Source organism: Cygnus olor, chromosome 11 (genome assembly GCF_009769625.2).
Source record: "Cygnus olor isolate bCygOlo1 chromosome 11, bCygOlo1.pri.v2, whole genome shotgun sequence".
Lineage (NCBI taxonomy): Eukaryota > Metazoa > Chordata > Aves > Anseriformes > Anatidae > Cygnus > Cygnus olor.
The window spans coordinates 21,961,508-21,988,453 of record NC_049179.1 but is presented as its reverse complement, the minus strand read 5'-3'; the positions used below and the strand labels follow the sequence as shown (position 1 = coordinate 21,988,453).

The 26,946-nt window shown below is 44.9% G+C and overlaps 1 protein-coding gene across 15 annotated transcripts in view; it reads right to left on the bottom strand.

Annotated features, from left to right (window-relative positions):
• The window catches only part of PPIP5K1 (diphosphoinositol pentakisphosphate kinase 1), a 52,991-nt gene that overhangs the window by 25,579 nt on the left and 466 nt on the right, over positions 1-26,946 (bottom strand). For 8 of the 15 annotated variants that reach the window (XM_040570408.1, XM_040570414.1, XM_040570420.1 and 5 more), the window contains exons 2-25: positions 22,439-22,599; positions 21,943-22,117; positions 19,627-19,822; positions 19,448-19,538; positions 18,713-18,798; positions 18,322-18,476; positions 17,221-17,322; positions 16,785-16,946; positions 15,632-15,753; positions 15,105-15,206; positions 14,908-14,994; positions 14,392-14,467; positions 13,760-13,869; positions 12,704-12,789; positions 12,166-12,294; positions 9,678-9,799; positions 8,756-8,938; positions 6,319-6,460; positions 5,456-5,679; positions 4,266-4,393; positions 3,667-3,781; positions 2,129-2,236; positions 722-838; positions 231-395 (exon numbers count right to left, since the gene is read on the bottom strand). In XM_040570408.1, coding sequence (XP_040426342.1) covers positions 231-395; positions 722-838; positions 2,129-2,236; positions 3,667-3,781; positions 4,266-4,393; positions 5,456-5,679; positions 6,319-6,460; positions 8,756-8,938; positions 9,678-9,799; positions 12,166-12,294; positions 12,704-12,789; positions 13,760-13,869; positions 14,392-14,467; positions 14,908-14,994; positions 15,105-15,206; positions 15,632-15,753; positions 16,785-16,946; positions 17,221-17,322; positions 18,322-18,476; positions 18,713-18,798; positions 19,448-19,538; positions 19,627-19,822; positions 21,943-22,089 — 2,955 coding nt within the window. In that variant the 5' untranslated portion in view covers positions 22,090-22,117; positions 22,439-22,599. Of the gene's footprint in view, positions 1-230; positions 396-721; positions 839-2,128; positions 2,237-3,666; positions 3,782-4,265; positions 4,394-5,455; positions 5,680-6,318; positions 6,461-8,755; positions 8,939-9,677; positions 9,800-12,165; positions 12,295-12,703; positions 12,790-13,759; positions 13,870-14,391; positions 14,468-14,907; positions 14,995-15,104; positions 15,207-15,631; positions 15,754-16,784; positions 16,947-17,220; positions 17,323-18,321; positions 18,477-18,712; positions 18,799-19,447; positions 19,539-19,626; positions 19,823-21,942; positions 22,118-22,438; positions 26,810-26,946 lie in introns of those variants that run through there. The other 7 variants (XM_040570411.1, XM_040570417.1, XM_040570409.1 and 4 more) reach the window with 7 other exon arrangements.

Here is a 26,946-nt window from a genome sequence, read left to right as displayed (position 1 = left end):
ATACTTGTGTTTTTCAAGCATTTCCTTACTTGCTCTTCCTCATCAATTCCCTGTTTCTTCAGTGAGGAGTTTGGTAGGTCAGCTTTCCAAAAAATCCCTGTTCAAATTCCATCCCCAAATCAATCCACAGAATCAACTCAAACTCTGGCATGTTAAGAGGAACCTCAGGAAACTAAAACTAGGCAAAAGACCTTCACTAGAACAACCTAGACAGCCCGTTGCACTATTACCTCCATGGACCCTGTCTTCCGGTTCCTGATCAATGGTGATCTTCGCTGAATGCTGACCGGCTCAGAGGGCTGCGGAGACATTTGCTGTGCACGATTTGGCTCATCAATGCCCTTCTCTTTGGAGAGGTCCTCCAGGCTGCCTTGGTCTGTTTTTTTGTCCTCATTCTGCAGTAGGAAACACTGACAGCTCCAGGCACTGCCCAGGGTATTTACTCTAGGCTCATATCTCCAGCTCTGCTAAGCTCAGTGAGATATAGCATTCTGCTTTCTCCTTACACAAAGACTGTCCTGAAAAGCCCACGAAGTTAGGCAGAGAACATAACCCACTTAGAGTCCTCAGGCACAAGACTAAAGGCCGGAGGAGAACATGCTGCTGGAGACTGGACTGCAGCAGGGCCCAGCAGAGCAGCATGGGGTCTGACAGATCCATGCTCACCATGTCCCCAGCATGCAGGCCACAGTGTCACTCTTGTCTAGGACAACGTGCTCACCTCTGCTGATGCAGGCCGAAAGCCAAATCCCGTGGGGACATTTCTGTCTTCCTCACAGCCTTTCACACCAGGGCTGAAATGCAGCTCCACATGGAAACGCTCTTCTGAAGATGGGTCCTGTGAACATGTGTGATAGGGAATAAATAAACGAATAAAAATCAATCCCATTGTCAGCACAGGCCATGATCTGGACTTAGGTCAGCCCACCATGCTGGTGCAGCACGCATCCCAAGCACATCCTTTTGGAAGAAAGGCAGAAGCAACAAGGAACCACAAACATACTTTCTCTAGGTTTGTCTCATCCAAAAGGACAGCCCTTATTAGCACAAAGCTGAGGCATTCAAACTGTTGTTATTTTGTGACAACAGCCACCAGAAGACCAAAACAGCATCAGGCTATATGTATATATACAAACCTAAAGCATAGCCCCTTCTGATCCATTCCTGTTGCAAAATCAGAACTTACTGGCACAGGGAGAGATGGGTTCCCTCCTATAACTTTCGTCAAGTTACTCCAAGATTTAAGTAACTGTCTCTCATATTCATTTAAAACTTATATATATATATAACTTATAAAAAACTTATATATATATTTATTTATATATATATATATATATATATATATTTAAAAGGTAGCCAGAGCTTTTACAGGATCTGGCACTAATGAAAACCCCAAGTTTCATCATCTCAATTCACTAACAGACTTACACCACTCAAGATCTCTATTCTGCCATTAAAATCCCACATCAGCTCTCTGAATACAAAATTCTAATTCTAAAGCTTACAGAAAAAAGGGACTGCTCCCCTCACCCACTACAACCTCCTGCAGTACAGGTCACCAAACCTGGGATTCAGTATGTACAATCCAGTGTCAAAACTATTTATGGACATCACTGTCACCTTCCATATTCCATCTGTTTTTTTAAGTGATTATCTTTACTTCCTGAAGATATCAGTATATACTTCCCTAACTATATCAGTCTATTTCTGTTCAGTTAAATAAAAGAAGTTTATGAATGTGGGATTTACGGACATTTTCTAGAACTATTCTGAATAAACTGTCAAATATAATTTGGTTTTATTTTGTTTTTCTTACTGTTCATTTGTAATTAATAGTAAGAAACACCAAATGATTTTGCTTTAGGACATGCTTTAAAATAGCTAGTATCAATTACGTAAGTTTGGTGTTACTGATCAGGATGGCATTCTGCTTACATGTAACAAACATTAACTGAGTCACTTCCTCTCACCTAAAAATAAAAACTAGCGGTTGTGTAAATGATCCATCCATCATTATTTACAAGGTGAGAGAGCTCAGGTCACAAACTTCCCAGCTGAACACATCTCTCAGGGGACTGTGCCTTGCATCATGGCAGGAAGGATTTTGTCCTACAGCTATATCCCTCACCTTGTTGTTGTCCTCGTAGAGCATGATAACAATCTGGGTCATGTAGTTCAGCTCTGAGATAGCACTCAAATAGTCCATGGCTCTCTTCCACTGCTGGTCTTTGTTCTCCTGATATATACACATAAACAGTCGCATGGAATAAGCAACAGCAGACACCTTGCAGCATTCAGTGAAATGGGTCTGAGAGACTTAGCCTCTCCACGAGGTAACAGCATTGTCAGGACAAAAACATCTTGCTTAACTTGCATGAAGAGAGATGACCTTGCAATGAGGGCAGGATGCTTACAGTAAGGAGCAATTGCATAGAGGGATACTACAGCTACCCATACAATCCACGTGCAGTTCTGAGCACATCCAGATGCAAGCCCCCTATGCCATGCTGACTGAAGAAAAGCATAACCCACAGCGGTACCCAAACACAGTCATTCTCAGTGTTCTACAGAATGAGTATCTTAGAGAAATCACAGAAAAGCACAAGGAATGAACTGGTAAATAAAGGACTGAGTGAAGCTGCTTGTACACAATGCTGAATGATGTCTACAGAGCCACGCTGGACCCTTGGGCTCCACAAGGCAGGGCAGCCCACCCATAATTGTTTCCCAGCACTGCTAGGGATTGGCCATACCTAAAGTGCCACTCATGCTGCTGTGGAGTGTCCCACCACCTTGATGGACATGAAATGAACCCCATCGGTACATATGAACTAAGATGCAGCTTAACATTCTTATACTGGCAAGACGGCATCCTCTGACACTTGAGTGGGGAATAAAGCAGCATCTTACAGAGTGAGCAAGTAATACAGAGGTACTTGCATGATGGCTGCCTGCAGATATAGGTAGCTTCCAAAGACATCAGAAATCACACCTGCTAAACAACCCCAAACTCTCATGGCTTTTGAGAACACCATGCTTAAAAGCAGGTAGATAAATCATAGTCTAAAGCAGAGCTTTTCTCAGGGTCTGCATGATGATTCCTTCAGGAAGTAGATTATGAGAGCACAGGAAGAGGCTGGATTGGATGAGTATGTCCCCTAAAACTCTGTCATCTGTCCCTCTGGTACAGAACACCCCCTATGCATTTGCAACCCCAAGTCAATTTTCCTGTAAGCAAACTGATTTTCTTGACTTAGAATTGACCGAAAAACACTAAATAACAGTGACTGCATAACTTTTTAAATAAAGAGCTGAAGGAGGCAGGAAGAAATTCCTGCATCACCACTGCCTCATATTGCTATCTTCCTACACAGGCAAGTGGTCTAGACTCATCTAAAATCAACAGAACTTTTGGAGAAAACATTCCTCTGGACAAGTAAGGCAGGCAATGTCAGGAAAGAGGAAGACCAATCCTCCTACATGCCAGAAAGGCAGGACGCTGCAACATGCAAACACAGCAGAAATGGAGTAGGCCAGAGGCCACTGATGCACATCATTACTGGGAACACTGCCTAAAGGGGCAACCTACAAACACTGTCTACCTTGGAAAGGGCTACTGAGAAAAAGCGGGGAGGCTTACTCTGTGAGCACTGCTGGAACACTTACATCCAGGAGCCCCCCATAGCGGAAGATGCTGAGCAGAGAGTGCACATGGCTCTCACTGGTGAAGTATAACCGTGTCCGAACATGGCGACCTGGTGACAAAACTCCTCTTGAGTACCTAAAAAAAATGTTTAGCCCCATGTTACTCACAGTCTGCCAGTGTATTAACATCTATCATACAACACCATTTCTGTTTACTTAACAAGAAAATCATACACTGGGAACTGTCAAAGAGACGCAGGAACAGAACGAGCAGAGTGAACATTAGGCACAGAAGCAGCGAGTGGTAGAGACACAGACATGCAGAAGTGCCTACATCACACTAGCACTTGCCCCTTGCAGAGACAGGAATGAAGGTACCACCATCCAGCTACAATCGGTTTAAGCTTCTTTGGCACCTTGGCTCACTCTCAGCAGTCTCAATGTTCCTTTCCATTTCCCTTCCACTTCAAGGAGCATCAGACAAACCAAAGGACACACCAGGAGGGAGCAGCGTATGTTCAGTGCCTCCTCACACACCCGTACACTCTTCTGCATGGCTCCCACACACTGCTCCAAAGCTGGCCCTCCCCACCAATAACAGCATGCAGCACAGCCCTTACAAAGGATGTAGTTTGTTGACAGACTCATCTTCATGGGTTCTCTGTAGGTCCAACTGGATCTTTTTAATGAGAGGAAGACAAAAGCCAATAGCAATCTCCAGTTTCTCCTCCTTATTAATTCCATATTCCTGCAGGAAAACAAAACAAAAAGCAAAACAAACGAACACACAATAGATATCTTTGAGCCTTTGTTCTTTGCCACATCTTAAGACAAAAGGAGGCTGGACTTCCACAGTCCTGTCCACAAACAGAACTACAGTTAAGCAAGGCCAGAAAGGGAAACACCACTCAGCAACTTTCTCATTTTTTCCACATATTGAGGAGGGTGACAGAGGACAGAGGCTCCTCCAAGAATCCTAGCCTGCCTGGACACAACTATCAGTAGACTTTCAACAACTGAGAGAGACAAGTACCCAACAGGGAACTTCCTCTCAGGACACACGCAATTTGATGTATGAACACACATACCCAGATCTGTCACAAGCAGTAATGCAACAACTGCTATTTGCAGTGATAAAACTTGAAGAGCTAAGCTGTAAATGGCCAAAGGACCTCTCATCAGGAATAGTGTGGGAAAGCTTAGAAGCCCACTTCTGCCTTACATGGGCCCAAGGCAACTGGACCCTGCTGTAAGAAGCTCATTTCACATAAATGAAAGATTTGTGCCTCAAGTGGGACAGAACAATGGTGAATAAAGAGATCTATTGCAAATGGCCCTCCTTTCCCTTCCCATTTATACATGCAAAAATTTTGTGAGAAGCAATCCAACTTTGCAAACTCAAAAAGTCCTAGTTTAACAAGGACATTAGATCTACCATAAAAAGCCTTCACTTTAACACAGAAAACCCTATCCCCAGGTACAATCTTGTGTGTGGAAGATGGGATGTCGTACAGAGCACACACTCAACTCGAAGCTGTGCTACAATGCACTGTGATGAACATGGGAAAGCTGCTGCATCAGCTGTTGATTGCTCTAATGCTGTTAGAATCCTCATCCATGAAGAAAGCACTGCCATATCTTAAGTCATATATGGTTTTGGCATTATACAAACAGTAAGAGAGATATCTGAGAAATATCTGTGATACACTGCTTTAAAAGTTAATGTGCAGGAGATGCAAGAAAAAACAGACAGAGAATAGGTCAGAAAGTGGCACCACAGATATCTTCACACAGGCAGGACAGGCTATACCTGGGGTATGATCACATCTGCCAGGGCTTTAGAGAGTCTGAAGAGCTCAGCTGTGCCTTCCAGTTTCAGTGCACAGTTGTGCTGCACATCATACTTGATGCAGTCATAGATATCGGGGATCTTGCTGATGTCGTAACGGCCATTCTTCATGCGAAAATCTCTCTCCAGCTTACTCCAGCGTTGCAGCATCAGTTCCAAAGTCTCGCTGTGGTACAGCTGCAGGTCTAAACAGCAGAGAACACAAAAACGCATTCACATCCTGCCTAATTCCATGTAGATTTCAAGTGACAGCTACAACTGACTTCTCCCAGCATAGAAGGCATTATGCCACCCACAGGAATCCAAGCCTGGAAAAGCCACTGGACCTGTTGCACTGCATCTTAACCTGCAGCAATAAATTATTTCTGAAATATCTGAAAAAAGTGAAACTGCTTTCCTTACAGCTTGTCTACCATAGAATGTGTCAGTGTCCCACATCCCACAGGTGCCTTTATCCAGCCTCTGTGCTGTTATAAGGAAAACTCTCAGAGGTCAGCAAGTCATGACCCAAAGAACTTGCCTACAGCCTTGACCTACCCTCCAAGACATTCCTGAAAAAGCCAAGCATATCCCTCCAGGCCATAGTGCTGCTGATTGTATTCCTTCTAAAACCAAGATACATATTACATTTCTGTTGCATTACAGCTCTCTTTACCAGTAGCTGAAAGCAGAATAGGAGCCTTCTATATCAATAGCACATACAAAATTTCACTCTACAATTTCTTTGCTATAGTTATATATATAAACCACAGTGATGTTTGGGAGCTCTGAAGTCAGAAGAATAAATGAATCTGCTGCAGACCCTTTCCAGCTCTGATGCTTGCCTGCAGATTTTGGGTCTTCCAGACGTTTTCGTATCTGGGAGGTGAGATTCTCAATCAGGGTGAACACCTGGTTACAGATCTCTACTGGATTCTGGATAAAGGTCATGGAATTGAGCAGAGAAGCACTACCTGTAGGTGCTAGCTGAGAGAAGATAACAATAGAGATTAGTTAGTAGCTTTACAGACTGTGAACACAAAATACCTGCCTTCTTCAGCTGCCCTGCTTTAAAACTAGGTACTAAAGTTGCATTCCCAGCCAAGTGTAATAATCTGGCATAACGCTCAAGGTAATTAGGCATGTTCTTAGAACCAAACTCAGAGATAGCAAACAACTGCCCCTGTCAGATCAGACCTTCCTCCACCTACAATATCCACTCTTGGCTTGCTTTGCTTCTGTGCTTGAACAGAAGGGCTCCACAGGTGTTTTAAGTATTTTTCTGAGGTGATAAATATATTCCTTAATGGTAATGGGTTTCAGTTCTGTAAACATATCTCAGAGTCTGGGAAAAAGTATTCTGTAATCATATCTCAGAGTCTGGGAAAAATAAAGTGTCTAGGGACTGGTTGGAGAGGCAGCTACAGTGCTGGATGTAGTATATGCCCTCTACTCTTCAGTTACCAGACACTGACAGGACCACGTAAGGGTTTGTATCCAAAAGATCTGTTCATATGTACACGAAAGATCTAGCATCTGGCAAAGGTGAACTGCCCACCCACAGCAAACTGGATTGTTCCAGGCAGCATGCAGCAATGCACCCTAATCAGGGAGCCCCAAAGAAGACAAGGACAGAAAAGTCTTCTTGCTTTATGTCACCTATATTACTGACATGTGGTTTCCTGTAAGGCTGGGATAAACAAAGCCTATTGCATTTGGTTCTTGTGCTTACAGCCTTAGTCTCTGACACAATCTTATCCATCCAAATCATGAGCCACAACATACAAAAATAGGAGCTCAAAGATTCACTGGCTTGAAAACCAAGAAGGAAGATTGTGACCATCTAGCCTCACCACATGCAAATCACAGGCTCACGCAGCAGTCCCAGAACCAAATCCAGAACTTCTAGTTGGACTACAGAAAGGAGCTTTTCCAAAGACAAACTGGCATCTGAAGCATGTTCAGCAAGCTTTGTATCAACATAGACCTTAATGAAATTAGATAGTGAAAGGGGGAAAAAAGTCACATGAAATGCTGTCTTTTCTGCATAGAGATCACTTACGAAAGATAGTTACTTTGGGTTTATAGATTCAAAGTTCACCCTACTCCATATCAAGTTGTTTCAAAAGTTCATCATAGTTCCTATTGAATCATGTTTAAGTCTCTCTGCTGCAAAACATACTATTTTTAACCCCTAGCTGGCACAATCAATCTGATTTAAATAGCAAGCAACTCACATTGCTATGCATATGATTCCTGTACTGGGGCTATCAGGTACAGCATACAGTACATATAGTATACAGTACAGTATACACTTGCGCAGAGCTGCTAAAAATCCAGATTCCTGGTTAGGGGAGAAGGGAAAGGGAGGAAATAAACCAGTGAGAGCTACCACACTGGCAGGCTATTCTGGGACCACTTTCCCATCCTGCAGAGAAGTAACTGGGGAGGAATTTTCTCTTACACAGAAGAGGCAATGTCTTTTGCAGCTTTTCAGCTGAACCCGCTGCTCTTTTCAACATCACCCCCCTTTTGAATGTAGTTCCCATTCTCTGCCCTAGACCCGCACATTTTCCCTACAGTTTTGTGCAAGAGCGTACACAGAAGGTCATGCGACTGTGGCCAGCTTATTGCAGGACCCATTGTTTATAAAAAGCCCTTTAGTTTTTGACACTCCAGCATCAATGTTGGGTAGTGTTTTCTATACGGCACTGAAGAAAGAGGTTTTTGTAGCGTCCTCACTAAAAATTCCCCTAGATCTATTTTTTTAAATTTTAACCTGTACGAGACATAGTTCACAAGACCAGAGGAGCAACTTCTTCCACAACAGCTTGGAGCTTTCCTCTAACAAGGATTACACTGATTTCACACACTGAAAATCTTTGAAAAAAATGCCAAATGTCAGTCAATCACATATTTGTACATGCATTTATAAAACAGGTTTGTCAAACCCATTTGCTTCTGGCATAGCAATGAGAATAAAATGCACTGGGACTTCTAAAGGGAGAGAAAGGTACCATGATGATGATTCTTGAAGTGGACAAGTGGACACCGGAACAACTGTGAGGATTTCCACTTGGAGACGTACAGGGACTGTTACTCCCCCAAATCCTTCCTTTGCCATTCCTAAGCTCTATTTATATCCTGCAATTCTGACTAGAGCTGATCTGAGACTAACAGAACTACTGTTCACATCCCAGCCAGCTTCACATCTTGAACTACTGCAGCAACGCTATTCTCCTTCTAGACACAGGAAGCTCTAAGACTATGCAGGTGCTTTACCTTCTCATAATCCTCTTCACAGAACTCAGCATCCTTCTGCATGATTTCATGCAGTCGTGCCTTCACTCTGTGTTGACAGCTGCTAAGAGAATCACTGTCACTGTCCAGGAGACCATTCATATTGGCACTTTTCACCATTTGCACCAGGATGGGGGTCAGCTCTCCTTCCAGGGCCAGCAGACCCTAATACAACAGAGGACAAGATTTCAGCTATGTGCAACCCATGCAACAAATATTTCTGTTAGTTTCAAGGCCAACCTTCAGTCAACTTGAGTGAAATCTCAACTGTCCTTGAAGAGCATTTTTACAGCACCGGCATCTATTTTTTCTAGCATCAGCATCAGCCATTTTTCTAGGCAAAACACCATCTCTGCCTGCAGCAGTCCCAGATTTGTCTGGGCAATCCTTAAGCAGGCAACACAATTTGCTGGAAAATGTTGATACAGCAGAGGCTCTGAAGAACAGCTACGGTTACCACAGGATCCCCCTTGGCTCAAGCTGTAACCGCAGATGAATCTGTCTCCTCCCCAGCCTTCACCCCAAAATGCACCAAAGACATTTGCTGTCTGGGCACCAAAGACACTTGCCCTCTGGCTGGGCAGTCAGAAGCTTTCATTTTGTAGGCAATTAATACTCAGTAATGTGTTCTAACATTAAACACCAGCAATACTCTGTAAGTAACTCCTCAAGTCAGAGTCCTATATTGGGCATAATACCAAAGACAACATACATGTGCAGCTACACTGGGTTTCCAGTGCTGCCCCACAAACTTGCTATTAGCATAGCGTACCACTGCCCTCCCAACAGGCAGCTGGAAACTCCTAGGACAGTTCCTTCCTCATTACCAGATGTTTTCTTTTAGAATTGTCATATTCTAAGACCAACGTAGCAGAATTAGCAGATGCCCAAAAAGAGGAAGAACCTTTGCAAAAGCTGCTGCTGTCATCTGAACTCGTCCCTCATCGGAGGCATAAATCTTGAGATCATGACGGTATGTGCTGTGCAGTCTGAGCAGGCCACATCCAGGGAAACCAGCATAATCACCTGGAACAGAGAACAAGGTCAAAATAGTATTCTGACATCTGCAAAACTATCAGCTGAGTATACTGCAGAATACCACTACTTTAGACAACAAACTTCCTTGCAGTAACAAAGTTTTGTAGAGAATTAATCACTTTCACAGCTAGCATTTAGGCTGCTCCAAAACACAGAGCTCTAGCCAATACATGAAGCCTGAAAATCTGTTTCAGGTTAAACTGGGAAAGTTCATTTTGAGGAAGAAATTGAGGATTCACCAGTAAAGGTCTGATGCTGTCTAAATGTTGCAGCAACCCTCTCCCAACAGTCTGTAACTGTTTTGCTAGCTTGAATGCCCCTGTGCAGAATAAAGCAGCACAACAGAATTGCCTCCTTCTATTTGTTCTCTGCACAAAAGCAAGTACTGCTGCCATGAGAACTGCAGCCAGAGCTAGCCAGTAATGAAGCACCTGGCTTCCAAAGCATATCCTGTACAGCTACAGTTATCTTGTGGCATGAAAAATAGTTTATTTATGATGGCTGAGTCAACCAGAGGAGACAGATCAGTAATGAGAGAAAGCAACTCATGCAGCTTTGAGTCTGACCCTCCAAAAACAGTATAGTGGTGACTCATTTGCTATTGGATGGAATCCCATGATGAATTTGTACAGTACCCAGTCACACTGGATGAGAAGATGGGGACGCGGCTCCCAGCTCTGAGCTCATAATTCAGAGAAACACTCTGCTAGATAAGGACAGACATTAGACAGAAGTCAGCTGTATATCTGTACAAAGCTGCCATGTACCAACTGCTCTCCAGGAACTGTGACACAGCACCTCACTGCAGATTAAGATCTCTCCCCAAGTGCAGGACTTTGCACTTCTCCTTGTTGAACTTCATGAGGCTCCTGTCAGCCCATTTCTCCAGCCTGTCCAGTTCCCTCTGGATGGCAGTACGACCCCCTGGCGTATCTGCTGCTCCTTCAAGTTTCGTGTCATCTGCAAACTTGCTGAGGGTACACTCTGCCCCATCATCCAGATCATTAATGAAAACGTTAAACAAGCCTGGACCCAATATTGACCTCAGGGGTATACCACTAGTTACTGACCCCTAACTAGACTTCACGCCATGATCATCACCCTCTGGTCCTGGTCATTTAGCCAGCTTTTGGTCCTCACCACTGTCTGCCCATCTAGTCTATACTTACTTCATCAGATTCTCTGTGAGGATTTTATGGGAGACGGCATCAAAGGTCTTACTGAAAATATCCTCTGCTCTCCCTTCATCTACCAAGCCAGTCACTTCACTGCAGTTTATCAGGTTGGTTAATCATGCTTTTCCTTTGTGAACTCATGCTGCCAACTCCCAATCATCTTCCTATCCTTCATGTGCTTGTAAACAGTTTTGAGGATTAGTTGCTCCATCACCTTTCCAGGGATCAAGGTGTAGATGACCAACCTGCAGCTCCCTTGGTCCTCCTTCTCGCCAGTTTTGAAGATAGAAGTGACATTTCCTTTCCTCCAGTCCTCAGGCACCTCCTCCAGTCACAATGATCTTTCAAAGATAATCTACAGTGGCCTTTCAATGACATCTGCTGCCTCCTTCAACACTCATGGGGGCATCCCATCAGAACCCATGGACTTGCATACGTCCATTTTGCTTTAGTATTCCCTAACCTGATCCTCTTCCACCTAGGTTAATTCTCCCTTATTCTAGAAGAAAATCTTCTCCAATTCACCTTAAATTATCTTAAGTGAATCGGTCTCATCAGACCGATATAGAAGTATATTACTTCTGACTCTTCTTTACTTGGATGAGAAAGGCAATCTCAGTCTTTTGTTGTTGTTGGCAGGGGGTGGGCTCCTGGCTCTGTACTAGGTGCTTTTCACAGTCACAGAATTAAGGTAGAAAAAATACAGGTAAGTTATTTCACTATTGCCCTGTCCCAAGACATAATTATCCGTGTTCCAAGACAGATTTCCTCTGTTCTCTACATCTGACCTAATTTCATTCTTAATAAATATATAAATTTTGAAGTGTTGCTGCATCAGGATTATTTTGTTAGACTTGCTTCTCTTTTCTGAATACAGGCAGATTAATTGAAAGAGGCTTTTCCAGCCCTAGTGATTCTATGTCCCATACTAAGACATTCTGAAGTTTAACCACTGCAACAAACACTGCTGGCTAGCTTAGCTATCTTTGGTTGCAAAGCCCACTTGAATTATTTATCCTTATCAGGTCAACTCAAAAGAACAAAAACAGTGATGACCTGAATCACAAAGGCTGCACACAACCTACAGACATATGAGCATTCCTCGCACTGGTGATTACCTGGGCTAAGCAACCTGGTACAGTCACAGGACAGGACCTAAGATGCATTTAAAAAGCTTACCTTGGCCACCAGGGTACATACAGCGAAAGGCTCGCCCCAGCTCTTCTGCCTGGACTCTTCCTGCTGGTGTCAACTCTCCACCCCACTTCAGCACCAGGAGAAGAGAAGGGGAAGACTCTCTGCGACCTTCTAGGAGACAAACAGGTACTCACTATGTCAGATCTCAAAGCTGAGCTTGCAGTGGGAGAGGATGAGAGGAAGAAGTTGCCACCAGAGCCTTGCAGAGCATTCTCAGCACAAGTCTGACCCAGAATCCACAAGAATCAAGCCAGCAAGTACCAAATAAAGAACCACTACTTTCAGATGGAATAGGCTGACATTCACTAAATTGGAAACATAAGCCCTGTGGCACCATCCAGGGTGTACTGGTACACTACATTGTGTATCGCTTCACCCCTTCTTATGATGGCAGCAAAGATAGGATTAATGGGTCATTAATTCTGCTAGTATATCCAGGGGTCTTTATAGGTAGGATAGCTGTACACACTCTTAAACACCAGGCTTTAAAGATCATGGCAGCAATGTCTGATTTCTTTACCTTCGTCTTCACTTGCAGCTTTTGGATGTCCATGAGGCAGATAGGTCAACTGCACCTTACGGTTAATGCCAGAAAAATGTCCATACCTATCACAGTGAGAGGGGGAAAAATTAAAAATAAACCAACCCCATTCACCCTGTATCCACAGGTCCCTAGACAGCACATAGCAAAAATACACAGTACAAGCACTGACTTCCTGTTACAACACCAACTGCCGTGGAGCAAGAACATTTTTGACATCTATCTATGACCCAGCATGAACACACACAAAAAAAAGCTATATAACCTCCCTAAATGAAATTCAAAGACCCATTTACTTGCCTGCTCTTCAGTTGACAGCATTCTGTGCTCTCATACCCCCACAAGGACTTTAATCAACCCTAGTTATTTTCTATCTACATCTTTAGCAAGTGAATTAATGGGATCACAGAAAAAGAATCTGCCAGCCACTCTAAGTGTAGCCACACCTCTAATGAGCGGAGAGAGCAGGGGAAGGAATCATGGTAAAAAATAATTTTCTGTGCTCCACAGACATGGCTTACATAGACACCGCCTGTGTATGCCACAGTGAGAGAAACCTTCCTTTTGTTTCTGAGATGACACCACCACCATACTGTCTTTTATTTCATCTATATGCAATCTAAGAGGACACAAACTTCTTTTCATGTTTTCCAAGCTGCCTTTTGTTAAACTTTTGTCACCGAACAACCTTATTTAAATCACATTTGTTCCAAATTTATAAAAATGCTTCGTATTAATATGGTCCTTACAGGACTCCAGCTCCTTTCCCACGGCAAAGGAAGCTCAGTTTTGTCTCAAGTTGTTTAGACAAACACCAGAGACACTTGGAATAAGAATCAACAGCGGTTTTGATGCTGAGGAGAAAACGTTAACAGGAATGCACCTTTTACATATAGCTTCTAACAAGGGACAGAGGATACCCTGAGTTCTGGAGAGCTAGCTGCTTAAGACATCAGCAGCCCAATTTGCTTCTGCATCACATGCCGACCAAGGCTCTGAGACAGAATCACAGTGCCCCACTATATGAATCCTTACATCTCCAAGACGCTCTTCAGCTGTTCCAATTTGGATTTCCGCTCCTCAATCTCACAGTCACTGTGGGTTCCCAGTTCCACCACAAGCTGCCGTGCAATGTCCAGCACTTCCTGTTGGAGGGCAGACACTGTCTCAAACACCCAGCAATTCTGCCTCTCACTCACCACCATAATCTTACAAGGCCTCCAGACAGTCTCACCCACCATAAGGGCCACATACATACTCCTTAGAGACATGTCATTTCATAAGACACAACTCCGGCAGAACAAACTTTCACACTGCAGTTTGCTTCATCCTCACCCCGTGCTCCAGCCCCATTCAGAACCAAACAGGTCCCTCAAACGGTCCTGTCCCAGCCTGGAGCTGTCTCTCATTGGAGGCAACCACAACAGATGGGCAAGCGGCATCAGGTCATCCCCGTTCTACAGTCTTCAAATCATCCAGGAGCAGTTTTCACTATGCTCTCATACTATCACCCTGCTGAGTGCATAGTGGGTGGAGAATGAGAAAGGGAGTGTTTCTGCGACAGACTGTTGCCTTTCTGAGGGTTTTCACCCTCCCAAAAAACTGCCTCACACTGGGATCCAAATTACCTTTATCCACACAGTAACCCCAGAGAGGGCTCCTCTCACCTGTAGCTGCTCTGGTTTCTTCAGCTTCAACTTCCCTGTCTTGTAGCCATCGTATTTCTCAAATAACTCAAAGAACCTGTATGGACAACAAAGAACCCTGATACAGTTTCTGTTGTTTCAGTGCTACAACTTTCATCCCTACATATGCATTCATGCACTATTCTTCAGGAAGAACCAGCAGACCCACTGGGTCCTCCCTGTGCTTCAGAAATTCTCATAAAAATTAATGTTTCCAGGCTCAGTTAAGAAAAGGAGGTAGCCACTATCTTGCAATTTAGTGGGGTACTTCACTTTGAAGAATCTAGCAGCCTTCACTCTTTCTTTCAGTGTTCACGAAGAAGGTGACTAGATTCTTATGGGGAAAGAAGACTCCCTCAACTTAGAAGAAAACATTTGATTGAATGGAGCTAGGAAAAAGCACTGCTTTCCATGTGCTCTTCTGCTGTGCTTCTTGATTCAGCAAATGGGCCCTCCTCACTTCCCAGCAATGCAGCATCTTCGTGCCTTGACTCTTACCGAGGATGCTTAACTTCCATCTTCATTTTCTGCTTTGGGGTACGATCTCCATGCCGGATGACTGCAATAACACAACGAAGCTCCATCCTGGGGAAACAGAAGATATACTTGACAAATGTGTCCCTTGGACAGTATTTGCACTTTGTCCCTCATGTAGCCTCCATGGGCATTCATTTGAGAAGATGACAGGTACTCACATGGTGCCTGAAGTTGTGGGGACAATAGGAATATCTTCTGCCTCTGTTGGGATAGACCAGGGAATATGAAACTGGGGAGCCAACTCGCGCATTATTATGTTTCTGGAAGAAATCAAAACATAAAACTCACATTCCCTTGGTTCTCCTTCTCCTGCCTGGTGGTCCTGCTCAAAGATTTGAGAACCACAAACAGATACCTTCCTTGCAGAGACATCTAGCACACCACGGGCTAGTTAGGGCACCCCCCAGGGGACACCAATTTCCCCTCACATCACCAATACTGCATCTGGCCTTAGCAACCAATCTTAGATGTATCCTGTAGGATACTTCTAGGTATAGAAAAAGACAGCTAATGCCAATGCAGGCAGGAGTTCCAGCTGCTATACATAATTAACCCCTTCCTCCCAGAGCCAAGCTTTCACCTTCTGAACAAATTTCCCTAGCTGAACCATCCACAGATTTCTATGTCATACTTATCATCTCCATTCATTATACTTTGCTGTGGGTTCCTCTACCCTTTTACATACCCAAGGATTTTGGCACAGTCATCATAGTACTTCATAGAGTTCTTCACAAAACTGAAGCCGTTCACATCACAAACAAAAGAGTGGCCATTTGCCCGCAGGAGGTCAAACCCACACACTGTTTGCTGCGTGAGGAAACACAGGACACAGGATTCATAAGCACATGGGGAGGGAGTACCGCAAGCAGGACAGCAGATGCACAGCCAAGTACGGCTGATACACGTGCCCCGTTAGCATATGCTGCCCAGTTCAGCTCCACTGGTGCCTCCAAAGGCACCACTGCTGCAGCACTTCTACATTCTATGCCTGCCTCACGGGTCTTAAAGTGGGAAAACAGCCACAAGTTAGCAGTAAGAGGCCCTTTAGAGGAACCTCTACAGCTTCACAGCTGCACCAAGAGCCCAGCCCATGAGCTCCTGGATTAAGCCCATCGGGTCTAGCCCCCCTACTCCACAGAACACTAAGGGATCAGAACAGAGCAGCTCCAGGCTCTCTTGCTCTTGCCTCTAAACTCAACTGTTCTGAAGCACACTGAAGAAATACAGACAATAAGTGGTGAATTCACAGACATCCATCAGTATGTGGAAAAGGCTGTAAGACGGAACAGCTGTATCAGCACAGCTGCATGGGTTGCAAATTGCAGTGAGGCCGGGAATAAGTAGTCAAGTGCAGCATCTGCTGACACTGCTGAACATGTCATGTAACTACACCTAGACTTACATACATTCAGCTACCTACCTCTACAGTAGAACACAAACGCGCACCAAAGCCACATCAAAAACAGAACAAAAAAAAGCAGAGGAAATGAAGGCCAGGGTCTCTACACATGTACAACTAGGAATAGTGAAGGAGGGACCAGCACATATGACAAAGCAGCACACTCAGAATCTGATATTAAATGCTTAGATGTGCGCTGGACACCAGCCACCTGCCCGCACAGAGGGCATTTGATGGAGGCCCTCCTGCTTTCCCAGTCATCTTTGATCAGCAAACTGCCAGGGCCAGCAGGACCAGCTGTACCCAGCCTGCAGAGATGGCAGCTGGCAGCAGTCATGGAGCACAGTGGGGTAACAGAACTCAGGCTTTAACACTGCTTCAGATACAAATCAGACATTCATGGTGTATCCTGCTTGTGTAGTGGAGAAAACAGACAGACCTTAAAGGCTACACAGACTTTCCGTGCAACAAGTTTCTCCATGGCAGTCAGCATAACTGGGTAACGAATTTCTTTCCCTTCACTGTCCCGTTCAACCTTCCCATCCAAAGCAGGAGATTTGCGAGCCTCTGCATGGGCATAGTCTGGCCCAACAGTGTACACCTAGGAAGAGAAACAGATACGCCTGACATAACCATCTAGAGTAACTGCATCTTCCAGAAGGTTCTACTGCAGACACATGGAAAAATTTAGATGGTCTCACACTTTCTTCCTGTTATGATCTACAGAACGCCCACTCCCCACTTTGGGATCCAAGCTGCACAGACAGCACCTCACAGCTTAAACAAACACTCCAGAGTCAACTTAGGCAGGACTGCCCAACCTTCAGCTATCCCAGGCTTGGAGAAAGTAGGAGCGATTCCAGGCTTTCCATTACCTTTACATCAGTGCCATCTGTAGGCATGAACTCCTCATAAATGTATGACCCTGTCTTCCTTACACTGCTCTCTGGGGAGTACACGCTACTCCGGCTACCAATCTGAAAGGAAAGAATAAACACATCAAGGAAGTCAGTTGGGTTTCTTTTCTTAGATGGAAGAACAAAAAGCATAAGCTTTGTCCCATAGGGAGAGAATTGGCTGAACACCTCTCAGAACCCCTAGCTGTTACAGCATAATTATGGAGGACAAAAAAGACTCTAAAAGACAGACAATAGGTATGTCCTTTTCCAGGCCTAAAGAGGAGAAAAGTTATTACAGACCTTCAGGTTGACTCCAATAGCTACAAGGATATGCACCAAAAAAAAGTAGATAAAGATGTGTAAAGTAAGGAGACTAGCTAATAAGGAAATGATAATAACTGATGACAGTTCATAATCAGACCAACTTTACTTCTTTCTAGGACACTATGACAGATCTTATGGACAGAAGATGATGTCATTTTAAGTTCTAGTGAGGCTTTGGATACAATTTCAAATTGCATGTGTGTATACTAGCTAAGGAAACAATCACTTTAGGTTTACTAATGGCAGATGTGTAACTGATTGGAAAAAAAGATACATCATAGCTTTTAACTGTTTGCTGGCAAAGTAGAGGAAGTGAGTAAAGGCAGATTCTCTGTGAAATCTATGAATACATAGTGCATTTATTACATTTGCAAGCAACACTAAGCTGAGAAAGGCAGCAAGCATGTTAGCAGACAGGAACAGATTTTAAAAAGGATCATCTCAATAAACTGAGGAAATGATATGGAAAAAAACAGTATGTAGTTCAACAAGGGACACATTTCTCCATAACTGCTACACAGAACACTGGGCAGACATAGGATGGCAAAGGTGAAGTCACCATTACCACTAAAATACATTCCTCTGGAATTCCCAGCTGTTTAAGGTTCAACTAAAATTTCTAAGAAGTTGTGTTCCCCAACACAAAACCTTCCTTTCCCCTTCACCTGCCCCAACACTCCCTCCTGAAGCCACATGCATCTTTCAGACCCACAAATTTGTTGGTCTCAACACCAGAACTAGAGATCCTCTCACCTTCCGAAAGAGCCGCTGGCTGCCCCCACCTGCTGAGGTCGGGTAGTAAATATACACATTATGGTCCTCAGCACTGACCGGCTTCTCTACAAATGGCTTTGGGAAAACAGCTCCATTTACTTCCACATGGTCCTCTCCTTCCACCAAGTTGCACTCTGAAGACAAAGCAGAGCAGCAGCATGTTAGGAAAAGTGGAAGCAGCCCCTGTGCAGAGCTGAAGCTCTTCAGTCCTGGCCAGTAGGCACAACCAGCAGAAACGGCTTTTCTCCACCAAAGTCAATAGACTCGTGAATCAGACCTGCTTGAGCTGATTATCAGTGCCCAACCTCTGCAGAATATCTTAAATAGTACAGTATGTGCAAATGGCTTTCAGAAGAGCCTGGGCACTTACCTTCCGGTCTATCGGGGTCTCGATTGAGGACAGCATAGCGGGGCAAGTCTATTCCCTCTTCTTGAAGGATCCGATACACTTCACGCCTGGAGAGGACAGAAACAGTGAGATTCAACAGAAGAGTCTGGAATGGGAAAACTGAAATTCCTTCACTACAATTACACCTCGGGGTGCCTGTCAGCACCTGCAGGAACACTGCTCACAACCCAAAAATACAGTGGGAGGTTTGGTGTCTAGTATTAGCCCTACCCGTATACAGCCAAAGCAGTTTGTATGCACTGCGGTACATGACTACAAGTTAGTTTTACTAACTGGCTAAGAAGCCTCTTGAAGTGCCTCACCAACATACCTTCCTTAGGGTCTGACTTAGCCTTGCTGCCCCCAGTTTCTGCCCCAGAATGCCACCCCACTACTTGGCTCTCCTACTAAGAGGGTAGTCTTTTTGTCTTAGGCACAATAGTCTCATTCCATGAGACCACTTCCACATCCTACTTCATTTGGCCATTCCTTACAATGCATTTGAACCAGAAGACAAAACATGCCAAGTCTCAATGGGTTTACCCCCAGATCTACTCCATTTTGTGTTATGGGGAAACAACCCCTAAAAGCCTTGCTAAAGTACCCTTCCTTCCCATCTCATTTGCTTGTGGCCAGGAAGAAGCTTGCACAGCATGCTAAGGACAGAAAGCGGACAAAGGAAGAGGGAAGGGGCTTTACTGGATCACAGACACTTACCTGTCCTGGATATAATACTGCATACCAAGGTCATTAATCAAAAATGGCTTGCACAGCTTGGCATATGCAACTGCTTTATCCAGAGGGAATCCTGAAATACAGAAAACAAAACAAAAAGAATGAATGGAAGCTCCCTTGTCCAGATCTTAGGTAGGCTAAGGCCTGCTACAGACTTTTACCTTTGGAGTGGAAGGAGATTAGGCAGTCACAGGAAGGCCAGTTCTCCACTGGTTCATTCAGAATAACATCTTCCCCCATAATCACAACTGTGATATACTCAAACTTGCACAGACGCTCCAGAATTTGTGTCATGGGCTTTGACTTGGACTTTTTGGTCATGGCACAGATTCCAACCACAATCTGCCGTTCAGGTGGCTAAAGGGAAGACACAGACTTTTAGTTCAGGATTGGCTGCTTTACTGAATTTAAGCTGTAAGTGTGCAAATGTGGCAATACTGAACAAACACAGGATTTTCTTCCAACCCTAAGAACTCACAGCCCTTCCTAGACTCAGACCATACACAGTTCCAGCTCCCACTAGATTCCACTGGTGGATGTCATTAAGGAGCAGCCCAAAATGATTGTTTCTTTGCCGGGCAACATGTACCTCCTCCTTTTACAAGGTACTAATGCCATGGTCAGAGAAAAAAGTATCTGGCACCTGAATAAGCAGCAGGGACTGGAATCCTCCCTCATATTCTCTGGCCCACAACTCACCAGGACAAGTTGCAGACTTAAGAAGACTTACAGAAGAGCTGCATATGCTTTATGGCAAAAGACTACAGCAGGAGCTCAGTCTGTTTTATCTGAGAGAAAATGAAGGGGAGATCACAACAGCAAGTAGTTGTGAGTAGAAGAGAAACAGTATTAAGGGCTCTTCCATATACTTGACAAAGGTATAGCAAGATCCAGTGGGACAAATTTAAGTCGAATAAGGCAAGATAGAAGGCCTGTATTCAAAAAATGTTGGTAACTGTAACAGAAGAACAGGATAAGGTCTGTGTTGGTCTTTCCATCACTGACTGTTTTTAATCAAAGACTGGATGTTTTCCTGATGAAGCAATTCTGGTCTAAGCAAAATCAAACTCAGTAAGGTCATTTGAAGTGATACACACAGGACTGTGGGTTACACGGCACATGCAAGTGTGGCTTCAAACTATAAGCTGAGACTTCAGAAGCTACCTGCACTGACTTGCAAAGCCAAGGGCTGAGGTTCCACAGCAAAAATAAAATGCCACAAACACTGGGCACTCCCATCACTGGGCCATCAATACTGTATCACTGTATCCTTCCTAAAGCTGAGTCTCCATGTGCTGCAGATGTATTTGATATTTCAAGGCAATTTCTGTCAGGAATTCACTAGAGGGGCAGGCAGCAGAGGACTGTGCAACACCCTAAGGCATCTGCATGGGGGAAAAGCAACTTCTCATAACTTCAGAGGAGGAAATGTCACTTTTAATGTGCCCAAGGCACCTAACTGTTTCTCTGGGATGGACTGGTGTTTTCCTCAGGAACAAAGTGAGGGACATTCCACTCCACTCTACAGTACTTTGCTCAGCCCATTCTGAATTAAAAAAAAAAAAAAAAAAAAAAAACACTAAAGCTATCACCAACTTAAACAAGTCCCAGCTGAATCACCAGAATGAAAGGATGAAAGGTCAGGAGTTCCTCTGCCTCATAGCAGTGCCCTCGCCCATGAGTCTTGCAGAGACAAGTTCAAGCTATTCACTGGTTTCTCTGCACTGTCCTTGGAAATCTACTTTCCCATCCTTGAAGAGGAGGTCAGCATATGCTGCTGATGACCTTTCTTAACTGTGCTAGAGGATCTACCTGTATTAGCCCCCACAGGCTGCGCATAGACAGGATAACAGCTGATAAAAGTTCTGCAAGGTCCCTTCATGCTGTACTAGGAATAAGATTAAGTCAGAGCAGTTCACCATGCGAGCAGTCCATTCAGCCCACCAAAAGGCAAGATGATTTCAGTGGCATGAAGCTCCTCTGAAGAGAAGCCCTGTACAGAGGCCATTGTGGGGACTGAAAGGGTGGGTTGAATAGAGGCCAAAAGTAGTCAGGAGCTGGAGATCATTCTCCTTTCTGCAGCCTGTTCCTGGAGGCTACAGAAAAGAGCAAATGCTTCCTCCCCGCAGACACTTCTCTGCCCTTATTCACAGTTCCTTCAGTTTTCCTCAAAAAGTTCCCTGGTAAAGCAAAAGGTTTACAGCAGTATCAGGGTTAAGTTGCTAGGATAAAGAAATCTGCTGTTTCAACTGGAAAAGACCTGCAAGTGAAAAGGCTAGAATTTACTGCAGCACGAGGCACCAAGTCTGGCAGCATGTCAGTGCAATGCATCTTTCACATGGCTGTGCCACACAGCCTGGTGCCATGTTCCCCACAGTCCTGACTGTCTGTGGCCTCAGCAGGAACCATGCAAAACCTGGCTGAAACCCAGGAATTCTGCACAGATGCTCCAACCCAGAATGCCAGGACCTCCTTACCGACTCCTCCTCTTCATCATCTTCAAAAAAATCGGTTTCATCTGTCTTCATGTTTGATTCCAGGAAGTCTGTCTCATCATCCCTGGAACCGACGACAAACCTGGGAGTGGAGTTCTCTCCCTCACTGGAGGTCGTCAGGGACGACATGGCAGCTTCGGTGGCCGACCATCCCGCTCTGGAATCACAGTGCGCAAAAAGTGGTAAAGAAGGGCCTGAGCCAGGGCTGATGCCACTGGGAGCAGGTGAGGGTGGGCAGGGCAGGGACTGAGCTAGAGTGAACAAGTCCAGGGACACGCTGCCCAGGACAAACAGGGAGAGCCAGGTGAGATGAAGAGAGCCTCTAGGCAGAGGTATGCAGGAAGAGACCCTCAGGGTGGGAGGGGATCCAGGACCCAGAACCATTTTAGAAAGGTAGCTCCATTGTGCAATGAGCCCTTTTGCAGCAGCTGGGAAAGGGACAGTGTCGCTGCTAGCATTGAAATAATTTAAACCTTACAATGATGCATGCTCCAAGCCTCTGTTTAAATCATGGAATGGGACAGTAGACTTGCTCGCAGCCTTGTACACCCAAACTGGAACTTGGAAGTTAGGAGGAAGCTTAGGAGAGTGACGGTGACTTTCCAATTGCCAATTTTCATCCTTCTAGCTCAAGAAGACCTAAAGTAACAGAGAGAACAGTTTGAGGGACATATGAGTTTGCAGGGGAGAAGGGAAAAGGAAGGACTGACAACTCTTTGGCAGGTAAAGAGGACACAAAAGAAGGAGCGGCTTGCAGGTCAGGACTTCTAAGTTTTGCAAGCTTGGCTCTGATTTACTCTTTGACCATGGAGTCTGGTTATCCAGATACAAGCCGTTCTTTATAAACACTAGGAAATGAGCACATCTTGCACAATCGCCTACAGGGGCAGCACTGTCGGCCACACAAGCAACTGAGTTGAATGTACAGTATGCATGACCTGTACAGACCAAGGACACAACTGTTCAGCTCTGTCCATAGCTGTGCAAACATAAATGTCAAGTGGTTGCCCTTTACTTTGGTTTCCCCACACAAATGGGGAAATGGTTTCCCCATGGTGAAAAGCTTTCCTCCCTCTATTCCAGCCAAAACCAGTACAGGAAGTGCAACCTCGAGAAGATGACTTTGTAAACACCTCATGCTAATATTTCCTACAAATGCACACTCTACCACTGCTTCTTGTACTCTCACATGATCTCCATCCTTCCCCAGACTGACAGTTACTGCACTTCCTCTTTTGAGGCATGCCTGGCCTTAGAGCCAGCATATCACAGGAGGATGTACCACCACATACAACTGGATTCCCAGTCCTCCCTGACAGCTCTTCAGAAAACAGAGGAAATGCACCCAAACGCCACCTGCCTGCTGCCAGCACAGTTTCATGGTAGGTGCAAATCCCCTCACCAAGAACAAAGGAGGGAGACTGACTTCATCCACTCGAGCAGGGTGGGAACAGGCAAAAGAAACAAATATACAGCAGGCAATCCAGCTGCCTCTGAAATCACCAGGGAAATATGGATAAAACTAAGATATGCCTCCATGCAGAAAGGCTGCACACTCCCAGAAAGGACAGGAGAGGTAAGAGCTGAGCACTCACGGAAAGCACTGGAGCAGAAACACGCTGGACAAGTGCCCAAACCCACGCCACGAGGCGCAGGCAAGACTGTCAATTTGCACACCAGATCTGCCAGGGGAGCCCAGGCCAGCAAGAAGACACAGCAAGCCCAGCTCACACCGGTGCACAAAGGCCAGTGCTGCCTGCTCCTACGTGCCGCTTGAGGCACAGTGCACACCCAACACATGAGCATCCAGATTAGCGAGAGTTAAAGCTTTAATCCACCACCCATGCTCTCGGCTGGCGGTAGCAATAGTACTGGCAGACCAGGCTACACAGGCATTTCTACTGTGTGCGCCGTATAATCCTGCTACTTCCACACAAGGACAAGAGGAGGATTCCCAACATACTCAGGAACCGTTTCTGTTCCTTGGCCCTGCTGCCTCAGCATGCCAGCGCAGAGTGAGACCTTAGCAAGTTCACTATCAGCTTGGTGGCTGATGACTTAATGAAGTAAACCACGCCAAGAAGAGGAGGAGGAGGACTGTCTTCACCAATCGCATACTCTCCCCTCCCTCCTGGAAAAAATAGATCAAGCAGCAGGAAAACCTTTGGCCTAAGAACTAAGAAAGCAACAGGTTCTCTACATTCCTGCTTCTATCCCAGAAAAAAAAAAAAAAAAAAACTTCTACTTTGCTCTGCAACTATTTCTGGAGGGTATGACATGCCATACTAAAAACGAGTGAAAACCCAGAGCCTCAGTGAAGCCAAAGGCCACTGATACATCCAGCATGCCCTTGGTGTTAATGGGATAAACCTCGTTATCTCAGGTTGTTTCTGGTGAGAGGAAAGGGACAGGGTATAAGCAAAACCTTTTCCAAGTTTCTGTTTAAAGCATATCCCTTCTCTGACTGGCTTTCTACCAACCAAGGCTACAGTCACTTGATGAAACAGTTACAGGCATAACTAAGGTATGCAAAATTCGGACAGACTGCTGTTAAAGGGAAACAGGCAAGAGAAGTACCATTCTAGTGTAACAGACAGATTACATGAGGATTTGCCACCATGCCTGAATCAGCTCTAGAGCTGGGATATCAAAGAGTTTATATGACAGGAGGAGAGCGACGTCTGTTACAGAAACAGTACTAGCAAGGTTCCTGTACGGTGCTCAGCCTACATCCTCCCTGCTGCTTTTTTTCTTCAAACCTAGAGCTGTGAGAGACCCTGGCAGTATAGGATGTTTGCTTCTCACACAGGTGTCCTGATGGTTCTACATCATTCTCGCTGCTCCCTGGGCTAACTGCTCCTACAGCCCATAGGTTCAGACCAGTTCCCACTTGCTAAGAGTACTACAGGTCTCTCACCTTTCACAAATCACAGCAAGAAAATAAATCGTTAATGTTGCTGGCTGTACCGTCCAAGAGAATCAAAAGCCTTGACAAGGCAATGGCACACACACACAAGTTAAGCATGGTTCTTATTTTTAAATATTCATGCTTGCTCATCCCTTCACAAATATATGAGGAAGTACGTACCAGCCATTCCAGCTAAAGACATCCTTGCACTCTCCTCCAAGGACAGCCATGGTCTGCTACACAGTCATACCAAAGGTTAATGTAATCACCTAACGGCAAGCAGAAACTGCTGACACACAACCCGGAACTGAGATTTAAACTTTGCCTCTGAGTGTTCTGGGACTAATTCAGCTCTCTGGACTACCTTGCATTAGTGATAAGAAATGAGACGTAAGTTGTTTCCAGGTTCTCCAGCAGATGAATCTGGCGGTGTTCTGATAAGGACGTCCACAGCATGGAGAGATTTATTCTTCGCGCCCAACTTCTGAAGTACCAGAAATTTAAGTGCAGAAAGGATGATCATATCTTGCATTAACTTCACACCCAGCATGGCATTAACAAGTGAAAACTATGTGGGAGGGGTGTTGTTTCTGATTGATTAGTTTGGTTTTTTGTTTGTTTGTTCTTAAAACAAAGCCTGTTATAGTTGCAGAAGCACTACTTGACAGCACAGTCTCTACAGCGGAGAGCTGAAGGACAAGGACTGCCGTGGTTCTGGCATGCGGTGACCAATGAAAACCAGTCACATCGCCAGTGGCAGCAGCCACAGGTGGCTGGGAGAGGCTTCTGCACCCCAGGGAGCCTGCGGGAAGCAGCAGAGCAGAGGTCAAAGGAGTGCAGGATACCACTGCATGCAAACAGGCTGTGAGGATAAATGAGTTTACAGAACCCCATCCTGACTTAAGCAAGGTCAAGTACCCGACATATGACAACCTTTAAGAATACACATAGCTGACACTTTAAAATACTGATGATCATCAGTATTTAAAAAAAAACAACAAAACTTATGCCTTGACCCTGAATGTATGATCAGTGAAGTAACTGTACCAAAGGGGTCATTTCCATTGTCACAAGGACTATTTGTATTGAGGTTAATTACATACTTACATACAAAAGGTGAAAGCTGTACTCTTATCAAAAATCAAGTCACAAACTCTTAATTGCCTCAGAAAAAAAACCACACGCCTATTTCAGAGTTAATAATTAAAAGCTATTTAGACTTGGTGTATTAAAGAAAATTTTCCATGTTTTATTAACAAAGAAGTTCAATGTCTTCAAAATCAGGCAGCTGAAGTCATGTTTCTAAACATACTGTTCTGCCTGTTTGAGCAGCACTGTCAGTAACTGCAAATCTATCAACAACTTCAAACCCAGAGAGTGCAGCAATGGTTAAAGCACATTTCCTGACTAGGAGCTCCTTCTCCTACACAACGCCTCTACTTGCAAATCCAGCAAAAACCTGTTGGCTTACCTCCTCCACATTTGAGCAGCTGTTATATTGTTCACATAGCAAATGCAGGAGTAAGATCCGCTCTTGATTACGAAATTATTTTATGTGTTTTTTTTTTTTTTACGAGATTTACGAGATTGTTAAGTGTGAAGCTTTACAGCATCAGAATTTCTGAGCCTGTAATTGTTAATAATGATTTATTAGCAATTTTAAACATAAAATAGTATTTCCTTTTTTTAATAAGGAAGATTATAAGCAAGTTTAAAGATGTTTGAACTTTTAAAACGTAATTTGTTATGTTTGTTAGCTTTGGTTTGTTAGCGTACAACCTGTGGATACGGTAGCACTTAACGCTCATTTTTCCCCAGCCCGGGCTGCAGGCGGGCCGGTAACCGCTCCGGGGGCAGCCGCTCGCACGCCTTACCCTGCCCTCGCACGCCGAACGCGAGGCCGACGCGCGCCGGCCCGGCCGCCGCTCCCCCGAAGGCCCCGGCGGTCCCGAGGCTGCCCCGCAGCACGGCGGGGGAACGCCGGGGCCGGGGCCTCGCGCGCGGCGCGCCGGCAGCGCCTGCCCACGAGGCTGGGCTCCGGAGCCCCGCCGCGGCCGCGGAGCCACGGCAAAGCCGCG